At 35.0% G+C, this 13,185-nt stretch overlaps 2 protein-coding genes across 3 annotated transcripts; one reads left to right on the top strand and one right to left on the bottom strand.

Moving 5' to 3' along the window:
• Positions 1–61: 61 nt before the first annotated feature.
• LOC123192845 (nuclear pore complex protein NUP88) lies at positions 62–5,068 on the top strand. Its single transcript, XM_044605506.1, has 9 exons — positions 62–501; positions 584–738; positions 846–971; positions 1,413–1,557; positions 2,065–2,126; positions 2,442–2,658; positions 2,908–3,831; positions 4,127–4,376; positions 4,513–5,068. The coding sequence occupies exons 1-9, from the start codon at positions 214–216 to the stop codon at positions 4,767–4,769; spliced, it is 2,424 nt and encodes an 807-aa protein (XP_044461441.1). The 5' UTR covers positions 62–213; the 3' UTR covers positions 4,770–5,068.
• Positions 5,069–5,114: 46 nt separating this feature from the next.
• Positions 5,115–8,499, bottom strand: LOC123192846 (cytochrome P450 90A1-like). Of its 2 annotated transcripts, none has more exons than XM_044605508.1 (7): positions 7,648–8,499; positions 7,252–7,401; positions 6,931–7,173; positions 5,891–5,977; positions 5,618–5,803; positions 5,387–5,517; positions 5,115–5,305 (listed from the first exon to the last, which is right to left on the bottom strand). In XM_044605508.1, exons 1-7 carry the CDS (start codon positions 8,167–8,169, stop codon positions 5,200–5,202), a joined length of 1,425 nt encoding a protein of 474 aa, XP_044461443.1. In that variant the 5' UTR covers positions 8,170–8,499; the 3' UTR covers positions 5,115–5,199. The 2 variants fall into 2 exon arrangements, with proteins under 2 accessions (XP_044461443.1, XP_044461442.1); XM_044605507.1 differs by having other exon boundaries at positions 5,387–5,523; positions 7,648–8,497.
• Between the last annotated feature and the right edge of the window lie 4,686 nt (positions 8,500–13,185).

Here is a 13,185-nt window from a genome sequence, read left to right as displayed (position 1 = left end):
ATGCGCGGCATTTTATATTTTAATGGACCCAGCCTAATTTCCTGAGGCCCGGCTCGTCAGGAATCCCTGGCTTCAAAACGACGTCGTTTCCAAAACCTCGGCATATTCGTAACTTTTCTCTTATGGCCATTGCACTCCCGCTCTCTCTGAGACGCTAAATGGAACAATAGAATTCACTCACAGTCACAAAACCTAGGTCAAAAGAATTGTAGAATGAGGTTCAATTTTGATTTCTCAGAAGCTAACACAGGCTCGCGGCGCTCGCTCACTCCTAAAGAGGAACTCGACTGGGCGCCACTTGAGAACCATCCTATATTCTCCGCCGCCGACGGAGACTTATCAACCGGAAAGGAGTCATCTAGAGCTCCGAGAAATATTGTGGCATGGGATGGAGCTTCTCGGTTATATTACTGGAACTCTAAAAAATGTTGCCTCCATCGGATCTCCATCCGGTTGGGCGAACCCCAGCCGACTTCTGTCCTCGCAGCTTCTCCTTCTAAGGTTTTGCTTTACTCTTAATTCTTGTTCTTTAACTTTTTCATGTGCTGAGTAATTTAATTTAATTTATCTTAATTTTGTATAGGTATTGCAACCTGATGTGAAGCTTAATTTTGAAGTTAATAGAATTTCAATTAATAGAAATGGCTCGGCTTTACTACTCGCTGGTTCGGATGGTTTGTGTGTCATGTACTTGTACGGACGTTCTTGTACTTCAGATAGTAACACACTTGTTTGCAGGTACAGGAACTAGCTAATGTTGTTAACATGTTCTGATTTTTTTTCCTTTTAAATTTTGAGTTTGGTTGCTTACACATTATGCATTCGGTTAATTAATTGATTTACAGGACTGTTTCGGTTGGTGCTCAAATCTATTTTAGTTGTGGCAGCAATGCTATACGTATACTACAAGTTTCTTGGCATCCGTATAGTAACACTCATTTGGGGATTCTTTCCTCTGATTCAGTTTTCAGGTATTGTAATTGTCTTGTTTTGTTACCTATGTGCTAAAATATGCTTAAAACATGCAAATGTTCATGCGTGAATTTGATTATTTTTCAAATTGTTGCATGATACTTTAAATGTGTGCCATTTTCATCAGTCATTGAAGTATTATGCTATAGGAAATCTCTCAAACCTCATTCAATATGTTTAGTTCATCTCATTTTGTACATCTCATCTTGAGGGGAGCTGGTAGTTTTACCAATGCTGTCGTTAATGTGAAAGAAATACTGTTCAGCTTAATTTTACTTTGGAGAGTTTGTGCCAGCCTATATATGTGGCTTTATTGCACTTGTCAACTTTAAAATTTGCTACTTAAAATTAGTAAAAGAAATTTCCTTATCAGATTTATTTGCAATCTGTGTTTTTGATTGAATCTTGTGTTGAGTCTTAACCATTCTTTCCTTTGGTAGACTTTTTAATTTGTCTTCAGATCTCATGCAACCAGAGCAAGAATATTATCTACACCCTGTTGAACCAGGTCGATCTAGGAATGCTGCATCAATTTGCCCTGTTGATTTTTCTTTTGGTGGAGACCACTTGTGGGATAGATTTACTGTAAGTTTACTTGATAACTTATATAATCTCATTAATGCATGTGAATTTTTTATTGCAAAGCGTGGGATTTAATGGTTTGTTTGGTCGTCCCATTATTGCAATTTGGGTTTCATGAATATGCTTAATGTCATGTATTTATCTGTGACATTGTGAATTTGTACTGGAAAGTGTCTTCTGATTACAGCAAGAAGAAAAACATTTAACGAAAATTTGTCTTGGAAAGTTATTGTCATTGATTTCCTAAGCAGTATGATGCTTTTCAAAACAGAATAATCTTCTACAAAAATTTTAACACTTTTTCGCTTTTGCTCACACTTGATATTTCACAAGATGATATCATTCAATTTTTTAATTTTTAACAAGTCAATCTTGCTTCTAGAAAAATGTGTGTAGCCTTCTTGTCCTTATTTGTTCATTACCATTATGTTTGGATAATAAGTTTAAATATTTTCAGCCTAGTATCAGCAATATCATCAATCTATATTTAGCTTTCTCTTGTTTCTGCAGGTTTTTGTATTATTCAGTGATGGTTCAATATACATTCTCTGTCCAATAGTTCCATTTGGAAGGTACTTTAGATACTAACTGTTCTGCTAATTTTCTTTTCTCTTATTAATAATGTTTACCTTTAATTATGTCTAAAGTTGGTGATAGATAGGCAATACTTTGTTTTATGAGTAAGAAAATTAAGTTGTTTGAAGAAGTTAGTCAGAGGTAGAAGAACATATTTAGCTTGTCATGGATCTTCAAAATCTCTGTGTTACATTATAGCCTGTATAGCACTTACCATGCACGATACAGTCTACCTGAAAATATTTGTGTACTTGCTCCACTCAATGGTTAATTATATATATTTAGTTTAACTTGTATTGAATTTGCACCAGTGTCTACAAATGGGAATCCATATTGGAGATATATAGTGATGCTCATACTTTTGGTCTAAGATCAAGTAATTCATCAGCTGTTAGCAATTCTAGTCTGGCAATCTCTTGGTTAGAAGCAACATTTCCTGAGTTGGCTGAAGACACAGTGGATGAAGGAAATCTGCCTACACTAAAAGCTCGTCCTCATGCTTTATTTAATTCATCACTTTCTTTGCAGGTATATATCTATATCTGTTGTGACACACATCTTGCAGTAGCCTATTTTGATTAGATGCTTTATAATGTATTCAAGCACATGGTAAACTTGAGTAAGAAATTCTTGTTATTTACCCCCAATGGCCTGTTCGATGAAGAGGGAAGGAATTTTATTTGGTTTCCTTCCAGTAGGCATCTTCAAATCTAGCCGTGCTGATTTCTGAACCATCTTCTAAAAATAAAAAATAATCTTGATTATTAATGTCTGCAGGGGCCTCTGCAGAAATTATTCCATGGTGGGGAAGATGAAGTGCTAGCAGTACGGGGGACAGAATGTGAAGGTCGTGCAGTCAGTTTTCTGTACAATTTAGTCAGCAAAGACTCAATTCTAGTGACTGCCTGGAGTGGTGGGCAATTGCAAATAGATGCCCTAGCAGATGAAATCCAGCCAGTCTGGATTGTTGGTAGTGCACCTCGTGTTTGTGTTGATTCTGATGACCATATACTTGGTCTTGCTATGATTTGTGAACCCATGTCAACTCAGCTTCCAATTGTGAAGCTCGATCAACCGCTTGATCATACTGTTTGGATGGGTTATCCACCTCCCTTATTGAGATTGGCTACTGTGGATTTGGCCTTGCCTAGGAATACAGAGAGTGGTTCTCTTATTACTATGTTTGTTGATCCCCTTATGCAAGAAAGAATATATGCACTTCATGATGGTGGAATAGATTCAATAGTGTTGCATTATGTCCCATTTACAAGTCAAAACCGTGGTAAGGATGAGGCAATCAGAGCTCCTTCTGTGCATCCTGTCCTGAGTACATGCCTAGGAGAAACCTCATCTCCATCTCCTCTATGTGGATTGGTGTCATTGTCAGATTCATTTGGGTACTCATGGATTGTGGGAGTCACATCCAGTCATGAATGTATTGTGCTCGAGATGAAAAGTTGGAACTTATTGCTTCCCTTTCAAATTGAATTGGAGAAGAAACCAAGTAACTTAGGGGAAAGGAAAGAGGTAGATACTCCGGATATCATAAGTAAAGAACTCCTAGTTGGTCCTAAGGTGGTTCTTCATCCCCAGGCCCTACCAAATCTTCGTTCTGTTGCTGCTGATTCTATTGAAGGTCGATCGACTCTTCATCAGTACTTTAAGCTTTTCCATGAAAATTATGTTGAATATGCACATAAGGTGAGAATGTACTACCTAATTCACATACAAGTACTGCAGCACTATTTGCAGTAGAATTTTCTTTCTTATAAATTTAACCATCTTTGTCATTTTGATACTATTGTGCTTTTTAATGTATGTTGTTTTGATGTTTGTGTTTTGGCAATGATCCTAGACGATTTTATTGGCTTTACAATCTTTATTTTTTGTGTAAAACATTGAGATGATTGGAAACTGATTGTTGCAATGTTCAGACTCTGTTTTATGATTGATGTTTAAGTTTGTTGCATGACAATTTTGCTTCCTCATTCTATAGGTATACTTCGAGCTCAAGCATCATGCACCACAATTGACACGAATCATCGAAGATCAGCATGCTCGTTTATGTGAGGCACAAGAGAAGATTTCTAAAGTTGAGGTGAAACAACCAAGTTTAGAAGAGAGGATTGATCGTGCAATTGAGATGCATAATAGTCTAGAGCAACGATTACAATGCTTGAGGAATTTGCCTGGGGCACATAAGAAACCATTGTCTAGGGCTGAGAGAGAATTTAAGTCTGAGCTTGGTAATCAAAATTTTTTCACAGTACTACTACTTTGATGAATAATTTCTCACTTTACAAATGACCGCACTTCATGTCTAAATTGGCAGGGATCATCTTCTCATGTTATTCATTGCACCTTTTTTTATGGTTTTTGCAGACCGATTTGCAGGAGTTGAGTTAGATGCTTTGCATTCTTCCATTGAAGCATTAAGAGGGAGGCTAAGAAGGTTAACACAATCTCCAACAAAGGGCAGTGCAAACCAGAAAAGGCAAACATTAGTAAAGAACAATGTCCAAGATGTCCAAATGTCCCAGCTAAAATCCGCAATGGAAAAACTCACACTCATCAACAGTGAGAACTCAAAGAAGGTTAAGCTTGTTGAATCTGCATTAAAAAGGCAAGAAAGCAGGTGATGATCACACCTACGCATTTCAGTTCGGCAGTCATTTATTTAAGCACATCAGTTTTTGGCCCTCATTGGATGTCGCAGTTCGTTAAAGTGTACAACAGATAGGTATCGATTTCAATCAAGCAAACCGGTTAAGATAAATACTAAGGTTAGACAATTTCACTCCTTGTAAAATATTAGTGACTTGTCTGGTGATTTAATTTTCTATCTTCAGGGGAAGACGAACTAGAGTTTGTCTGATTGCTCCAAATTCATTGCACCATAAAAAGGAAGAAGAAATGATTGTTGCAAGGTTTGATGATACCCACTAACCTCTATTAGTAATAATAATAATAATTAACGCGGCGGCTTAGGCAAATAATTAATGTAAATATGATAATTTACATATTAATATTCCACTGATACAGTAAGATTAATCCAACATCAAAACATAATTACTTCTCTTCTTCTACATTTAGAGGCTTCACAATAATTGGATACCTCTTCTGCGTTCTAGTTGTTGGAAAGAAAACCACCTTGTCCTTTTCAGCGGGAACCCAACTGTTAACATAACCAATCTCTATTCAACAACTGTGTTACAAATTAAAACATAAGTAAATAAATAAAATGAGCAGTGCCTACCTGAATCGAGTGACTAAGTGGTGAAGAAACACAGAGAGCTCAACCCTGGCAAGTTCATAACCAGGGCACAGCCGTGGCCCTCCTCCAAATGGGGTAAACACATTCCCCGAACTTGCTCCTCCTGAATTACTCTGTTCCTTTTATATTTTATTGTTTAATTCATTAGTTTCAATAAAAAGTAATAATAAAATAGAGAATTTTAAATTAAAATAATAATAATAAAAAATTCACCTGCCATCTCCATGGATTGAAAGTGCGAGCATCTTTAAAATGATCATGATCTAAATGTACAGCTCTAAATGATGCAAAAACCCTCCATCCTTTAGGGATCGTGTAACCTTTAATATCGATATCAGTCATTGCTCTTCTAAATACTCCACTGGTTATGTTTGCCACTCTCAGGGTCTCATTTACAACCTAGAATAATAAACAGAGACGCCTTGAATAATAAAAGCTAGTCTTAATTAATTAATTAATATGTTGCTCTGTAAATTCTATACTTACACATTGAGTAAATGGCATTGATTTATAATCACTCCATTCAAGGCCATCTTCCTTCTTCTTCCTTGCCCTGATCCCCTCATGCTCCTCCTACAAAAATCACACCACATTATCGAAAAACAATCGTAGGAATCTACAGGTTATGCTAGCTTAGGGTGGTGAGTTAGGCCATAAGGTTAATCATCTCATCTTTCACTTTACACCGTTCGATGCTTGATGGCGGTTTCCTAGAAATCAGCACCACACGTTTTGAAATGTCCCACCTAGGGACCCACCGGTCCGAAATCACCACAACACCCAGTGGAAAGAGAAGGGGCGGTTTGGTGATTGGAGAAAGGACAAAACAGACAAACAGATACGTGATCAGAATCTATCACGTCGACAGAGGGCTTTTTACCATTTACAGGACATCTTAGGCGAGGCGTGCAGTTTTTAAAGGCATGATCTTGTCCAGTTAGACAAACGTGGGTTCGTACTTTGACTTTTCTGTTGTAACTTTTTACTTTTTGCATCTACGTTTGACCAACGTTATAAATACTCCGCTCCCCCGACACACGTTTTCCCCTTTTCAACCGTTCAAAACTTTCACACAAACCCTATGGTATGGATAACACAAATTAATTAATAACCATTTTTGTCCGAATGAGTGATAAGGGACAGTAATTCAGAGAGTTTGGATTTAAATCCTGAAAAAGTCAATATTCTAATTTATTTAGTATAATAATTATCTCTTTATAAAATAATTTTTTAATACAATCGAACGTGTCCAAAATGAAAGAATAGATATAGTTAACAAAAATAATATTTTATATATTTATTTTAAGTATATAAATAAACAAATATATTTATATATTATTTTATTTTTAATTTAAAATTGTTTAATTATAATAATATTTATTTACTTACAATATTTAAAAAAATAATTAACAAAATTGAGGGGGGGAAAAAAAAAAAAAAAAAGAGGGAGAGGTAACCACAACATTATGATTACGGGATTTGGGCTCCACCCTTCAAATAAGAATTGAAGTGGGAAATAGAATTACCTTTAGTTGAGCTAAAGCAAGAGGGGTCTCCGTGAGGAACTTGACAGCTAGAGTCATTATAGTAGAGGTGGTTTCATACCCCGCCACCAATAAAGCCACCAAGAAATCGGCAATTTCATCGTCGGAAAAGCCCCCCTCGGCCAAAAGTGCACCCAACATGTCACTCTTTCGGTCACCCGATTCACTCTCTTTTCTCCTTTCCCTCACTATAAAACTCAACGCCTCTGCCACCTTCGTCCTCGCCTGCACAGACCCAATTCACCATTATCGATAAAGTAATAATCACATTATTATTTTTTTTTATAAGACAAAAGTGATTACTTGAATGGCTCTGCGGTAGGTGGCGGAGAAAATCCGCAAAGGCACCGTGAAGAAGCCTTCAATAACAAGAACATATTCTTTTCTAAGACTTTCCGTCCATTCTCCGGGATCAAAACTCATTAGTTGCTTCACTGTTAACTCAAATGTTATCTGCAAAATTCAGTCACAACCACCAATTTATTACATTATTAATACGTATTTAATTATAATAATATGGACAAAGCAGACAAATATTCCTTTAATATTCAAAAGCAAAAACCAGAGGGAATGATTCCAGCAGTATATCGCAACCATTTATTCTAACTCAGCATGCCCACCATTTTTAACGGTAATCATGATGACTCAGACGATTCGCCTGAGTCGACTCAGATTGAGTGCAAAATTTAATAATCTTACCTTCTTGGCTTCTTCCATGAGGAGGACCCGGTCGGTCCATGAGTCCATATTAAGTCGAACTAGGCGGTCTATATCGACCAAAAGATGGTCTTTAATAATGGAGGAATTAGCGAAACTCACAGTAAGAGAATGCATTCTCTTGTGGAGACTCCCTTTCATCAACAAAAGAGAATGCTTTCCCAAGAGGTTTGATATGGAACCCGGGTAGCTGCAGTCAAACAGTTTCCCTTCATTCTGCAATATGAACCGGTTCGTTTCTGGGTCTGCAGAGAACACCGTCGGCTCACCGAAAACATGGGTGGTGAATATGGACCCGAACCGGTTGACCCTCTCGTCAATGAACGGTTCAGGATTCTCAGTTTTGTAGGCCGCTATAAGCTGGAGAGTCTCCCCTACAAAGGGCAGCCCCAGACTCCCCGGCGGCAACCGGAGCCTCCGGAACCTGGATGAACGGAATATAAAGTAAAATATTACAACAGAAATAATAACACAGAGAAACATATTGTCGACAAGGTCCGCCATGGAAATAACTAAGTGACTATTTATTTATTACTGAAATTACAAAGCATGTAACGAAGAAGGTTTGATGGGTTGGGGTAAAGACAGGGAGGCACAACACAAGAGCAGGTTGTGGGGGAGAAATAAATGGTGGATATTTTGGTATCTGAATAAAGTAGTTTAATCATATCTTTATTCCCATTCCATGTATAAACTTTTTTCCAGCCTGTTTCCCCGTGTCGCTCTGAGGATAAGATTTTGGAAGGGAACTTTGGAAAGATCTCTGGAGTCTTGTATGTATGGAAAGGATCATGTGTTCAAAGTGGTGTTGTTGGGACACACCACTTTTCTCTAACTCATATTAAAATGGCAGAACATATTGGACTTTCAAAAGATAAAATAAAGACCGAATGGCTCATTCTCACGCATGGTTTAGTATATTTTTAAATTTTACTTATATTTTTATTAAAATTCTTTATTAAGATTACAAATAAAAGTATTATTTAATAAAAATAAAAATTTTTATTATTTTTTATTATCTAAGGTTAGAAAAGTTAATATTTTCTTCTCAGGTTTTTTTTCTTCTTCTATCACCCCCTTCGTTCCAACCAACAAGCTGCTTGTGCTTCCTACCCAGCTTCTCATGTCGGCTGCTCGGGAGATCCTGTCAACAGTCAAAGAAAGGGTATTTTCATATTTTTTATTTTTTAAAAAAATGTAATAAAATGGTATATATATTTGTTTTCTGCTGTGTTGCGAAATAAGGGTAGTGAGGCATATTATAGAATAAGTTTTAAATCTGGGTGTGACGAAATAGTTGAGATACATGTGGCCCATGGGTTCCACTAGAACTTCTAATGTGTTGTCAATTTGACCTCTGGAAGATGAAGAAGAAGAGGAAAGAGTTGGCAGCTTTGTTACAATATTAGCCGCTCCACTTTTCCGAATAAATGCATGCGTCGTTTTGGCCCACAATTGGTTTTAAAAACCCGAAGCAATTCTCTCTTCAACGTCTTCTTCCTGGATGATGAGATTATTTAGCTTAACTAGTGTTAGTCAATCAATTAACCACCAACTTAATTAATCACGTTGCTTTTTGTCTGGCTTTATACAAAGTCTTCATTCGTACCATATATTTAAACTTAACCATAGGAGCTACAGGAAATTAAGAGAGTTGTATTAAGAAACAATTAGGCAGATAGAATGTCATTAATTTATGCATCCTGATTGCCCCACCTCATCTTCATAGCTTTTTGAGAAATATGGAAAAGCAAGTGTTAATTCCTTGATAGTAGTCTTTTTATAAACCCTAGTTTTCTCCTGAAAATCCACTTAAACCCTTTCTTTCTATTGTCATTATACATAATTAGCATCAGAAAACTAAGTTTATCTACCTGATGATCTTCATAGCTTTCCAACCAGGATGGGTGAGCTCCCACCCGCATATCTATATATATTTATCTTTTTTTTTTTAATGAAGAAGATTAATTAATTATAAGGTAATTAGCTTAACCATCACCCACGTTGTCAAGTAACATGCAATTATAATAACTAGGGTTTTGGATTTTAATTTGTTATCATCAATCTACCATGTTCATTTCTTTTCATATGGTCCCCATTTGGGACATTAAGCTCTCCACCCACTAGACATTTCATTTATTAACCCTCTCTATCAACTGAAAAAAAAAAATTATGCCTTTTTAATGCGTGAGAATCCCATCATTTTTCATCATGTGTTTATGTGCTCGTTTAAGCACCTAATGAATTCAATAGAGCGATTAACATTTTTTTGCTCAAAATTTAACTTCTTAATTAAACCAAAAGTTAACTGGAGAAAAGTACAATACTTATTTTAATTCCCTAAAATTAAAAGAAAAAATTAATTCCTTTATTCTTCTACATTTTTTCTTTTTTCTTTTTCCTCTTCTTCTTCCTTACAGCCACACAATACTAAAATAGAGTTAGATCACCATGGAAGCAATGACAAAGGTTCAAAACCTAGCTGATAAACTCCCCTACATCCCTAGTCAATACACTCAACCTCTTCACAATTGACCCATTGCTCAAAAACTCTTCTCTCAACATCCCAACTGTCGATTTATCTATCCTGTTAATTCCTTGCACAACGCCTCTATAGAATGGGGTGCATTCTATGTCACCAACTGCGAAGTTAATCTTCAACTCCTCCATGTGCAACATCTCAGTTACTTTTTTTTTTTAAAAAAAAAAAAATTTCATGCTGAACAAGCTAAATACACTTGTGACCCCACCTTTATGCCTCTAACTTCAAGGGTTTATGATTAGGACTACAAATTAATCGAGTTTCTTGTAAGCTAAACTCGAGTTTGAATAACTTGAGTCTTATGCTTAAGATGAGCTTGAGCTCATGACTCGATTAAAATAGTATATCAATAAACTCATAAAAGTTTAAAATATTATATTTATATTATAAAATCTTATATATTAGTTTTGAATATAGAAAGTAATTGATAAATATATAAGTTATAAGGTTTATTATAATTTTCAAATCAAATTTTAACCAAGCATGAGTTCTCACTTCTACTTTTAAGCTCAAGCATAAACCAATAAAGCTCAAGCTTGAATTCAAGCCCTAGATGAACTCTATTGAATCAAATTAAAACCAAACAATACTCGAATTTGACTCGATTCGTTTGCCTCTCCTTGTTTCCACAACAAAATCTTAGTTAGCAAAAATGAGAGTATCTTGAACTAGAGGGACTACTTTGACCACCACATATTACCCATGTCTCGTAGCAGCCCACTTAAGTTGTACAAGTCGTCGACCGATTACTAGGGAGTGGTGGAGGAGTATAGTGACCAAATGAACTGTCAAATACACCACCATCTAATGAAAATTATAATCCATGATTTCTGGGATTTATTCTGATGATGATTACGGCGTTTTATCACAATGTTTCTTGTCAATGAAGCAGCCGGATTATGGGAATCCAACTCCCATTGTCAGGGTTTCTGTGCTCATATTTATCCAATTCCAATTAACAATAGTTGTTACATTAATTAATTAAATCTAATCTAAAAAATACTGCTTTCCCCTTTCATTAACAGATAGTGATTGGCTGCATTGGCACTTGTATAATAAAACCTTGAGAAAATCCTTTAATATATATATAAACCTAATTAAAATATTGGAGAATTTAGAACGTGGTTAGTGTTAAATAATCATATTTGTGATTGAGATCTAATTCTTGAAATGGTGAAGTAGAGACATATCCTTCAACTGTCCCACAACATCTTATCCCACGTGTGAGGTGACAGTATATAGCTCAGGACAACCGAAGATGTCTGCATCGTGTCTTCTTTTTTTTTTTTTTTTTTGGTTTAATGGCCCATATATATCAGTTGGTTCACCATTCTTATCATTTTCGACAATTGTAGTTGATATTATTAGTTACTTGGCAAATTTGGTCACTGCAATCACCAAATTTGCACCAGATTGTACGAGCTGTGGCCTTCTATTATTCCAGTTCCCTCCATGCTTGCCCTACCATTTGTTGAAGATAATCAATGAAACCTATTTTTCATAAACGAAAATTTATGCATATCATTCTGTAAGTTTGATTGATTAAATCTTGGCAGAACTTTGCGTGGGACAACTTCCCTTTGGCGCCACTCCACCTGCTGCCTTGCCGACACCTTTTTTTTATGAATTATTAATATTAACTGAATTATTTTTTATGTTAAACTGTAAAGAAATGCAGAATTTTCGTGGGATTTTTTTTTTTTCAAATCGAAAATTTAGAATATTACAAGAGAGAGTATTAGGATGAAGATTATTACAACCGTTGATATAAACAAAATTGTAAAAAAGAAAATAACAAGAGTTCCTAAACAAATGAAACAAAAAATTAACAAGAGTTCTATCTTGTCTTGTTATTAATCTTTTTATTGTGAAATCTCTGATTTTCAATCTTATAATAATTTGGCATATGAATGTCGATGCTGAAATTTTGTTAGATCCCTACGGTGATATACAAAACAAATAAAGAAAAAGTTATTTTAATTAATTATCTATAATTATAAATATTCTATCTTCTAATGACGACTATGAGAGAGACCACAATACTATGAAAAAGTGACAGGAAGAGCCAACTGAACGAATAGGATAAATATTAAGCCACGAGACACGAGGGGTCAGACACACGTGTGCACTGACACTGCTGTAGTGCAGCTTTAGCTTTGGCTTTCACTTCCCGATGTCTATTAGCGCGAATGTTTGCTGTGCCTGTCACTCTTCCACGTGCGTCTTCCATTAATTTGCCCTTATCCCCTTTGCGTCTGTCCCCAGCAACAACCCTAATTATTCCTTCCAGGATCACGTGCAAGAGAATATCGATTTAAGTTTTTTTTTAAAATAATATATTAATATTAAATTATTTATTTATTTAATTTAATAAAATAATTATTAAATTTGAGATTTATCTTACCTCTATTATTGATTTGATCAAAAATAAAAATTTAATTCAAATAAAATAACAAAGAAAAAAACCCTAATTATTCTTAATTTTTAATTTTTATTCTACTTTTGGGGACTCTACGTTCTGTCATTTTCATGTTCATCCGTTATGAAAGGAGGATTGAGACACGGAGAGGCACGTCCCACCTTCCCTTGTAAGATATGGCCCCACATTTCTTATTCTTTCTGGTATCATCCATCTTGCGTGGCATTATCTACAAATCTACCTACAAAAAACAGAAAAGGGCTGATGATAAAAAATTTTCGTTCTCCTTTAATAAAAAAGTTTTTTTCACACCATCTTTCCATTCTTTAGAAAAAAATCTTTTTTTATTTATAAAAAAAAATTTTCCGTTCACATTTTTTAAATATAATATAAATATATTAATTAATAAAAATAAAATTAATTTATTATTTTACATATCATATAATAACACTTTAATATATATAACAAAAATTTTAAAAAATAAAAATAATATAAAACTATAAAAATATATTAATATTTTAAATAAATATATTAATTAAAAAAAATAAAAACGATGATA

The sequence above is a fragment of the Mangifera indica genome, chromosome 12 (assembly GCF_011075055.1).
Source record: "Mangifera indica cultivar Alphonso chromosome 12, CATAS_Mindica_2.1, whole genome shotgun sequence".
NCBI lineage: Eukaryota > Viridiplantae > Streptophyta > Magnoliopsida > Sapindales > Anacardiaceae > Mangifera > Mangifera indica.
The sequence above is the reverse complement of the archived record's forward strand: the minus strand, read 5'-3'. Positions and strand labels throughout refer to the sequence as shown.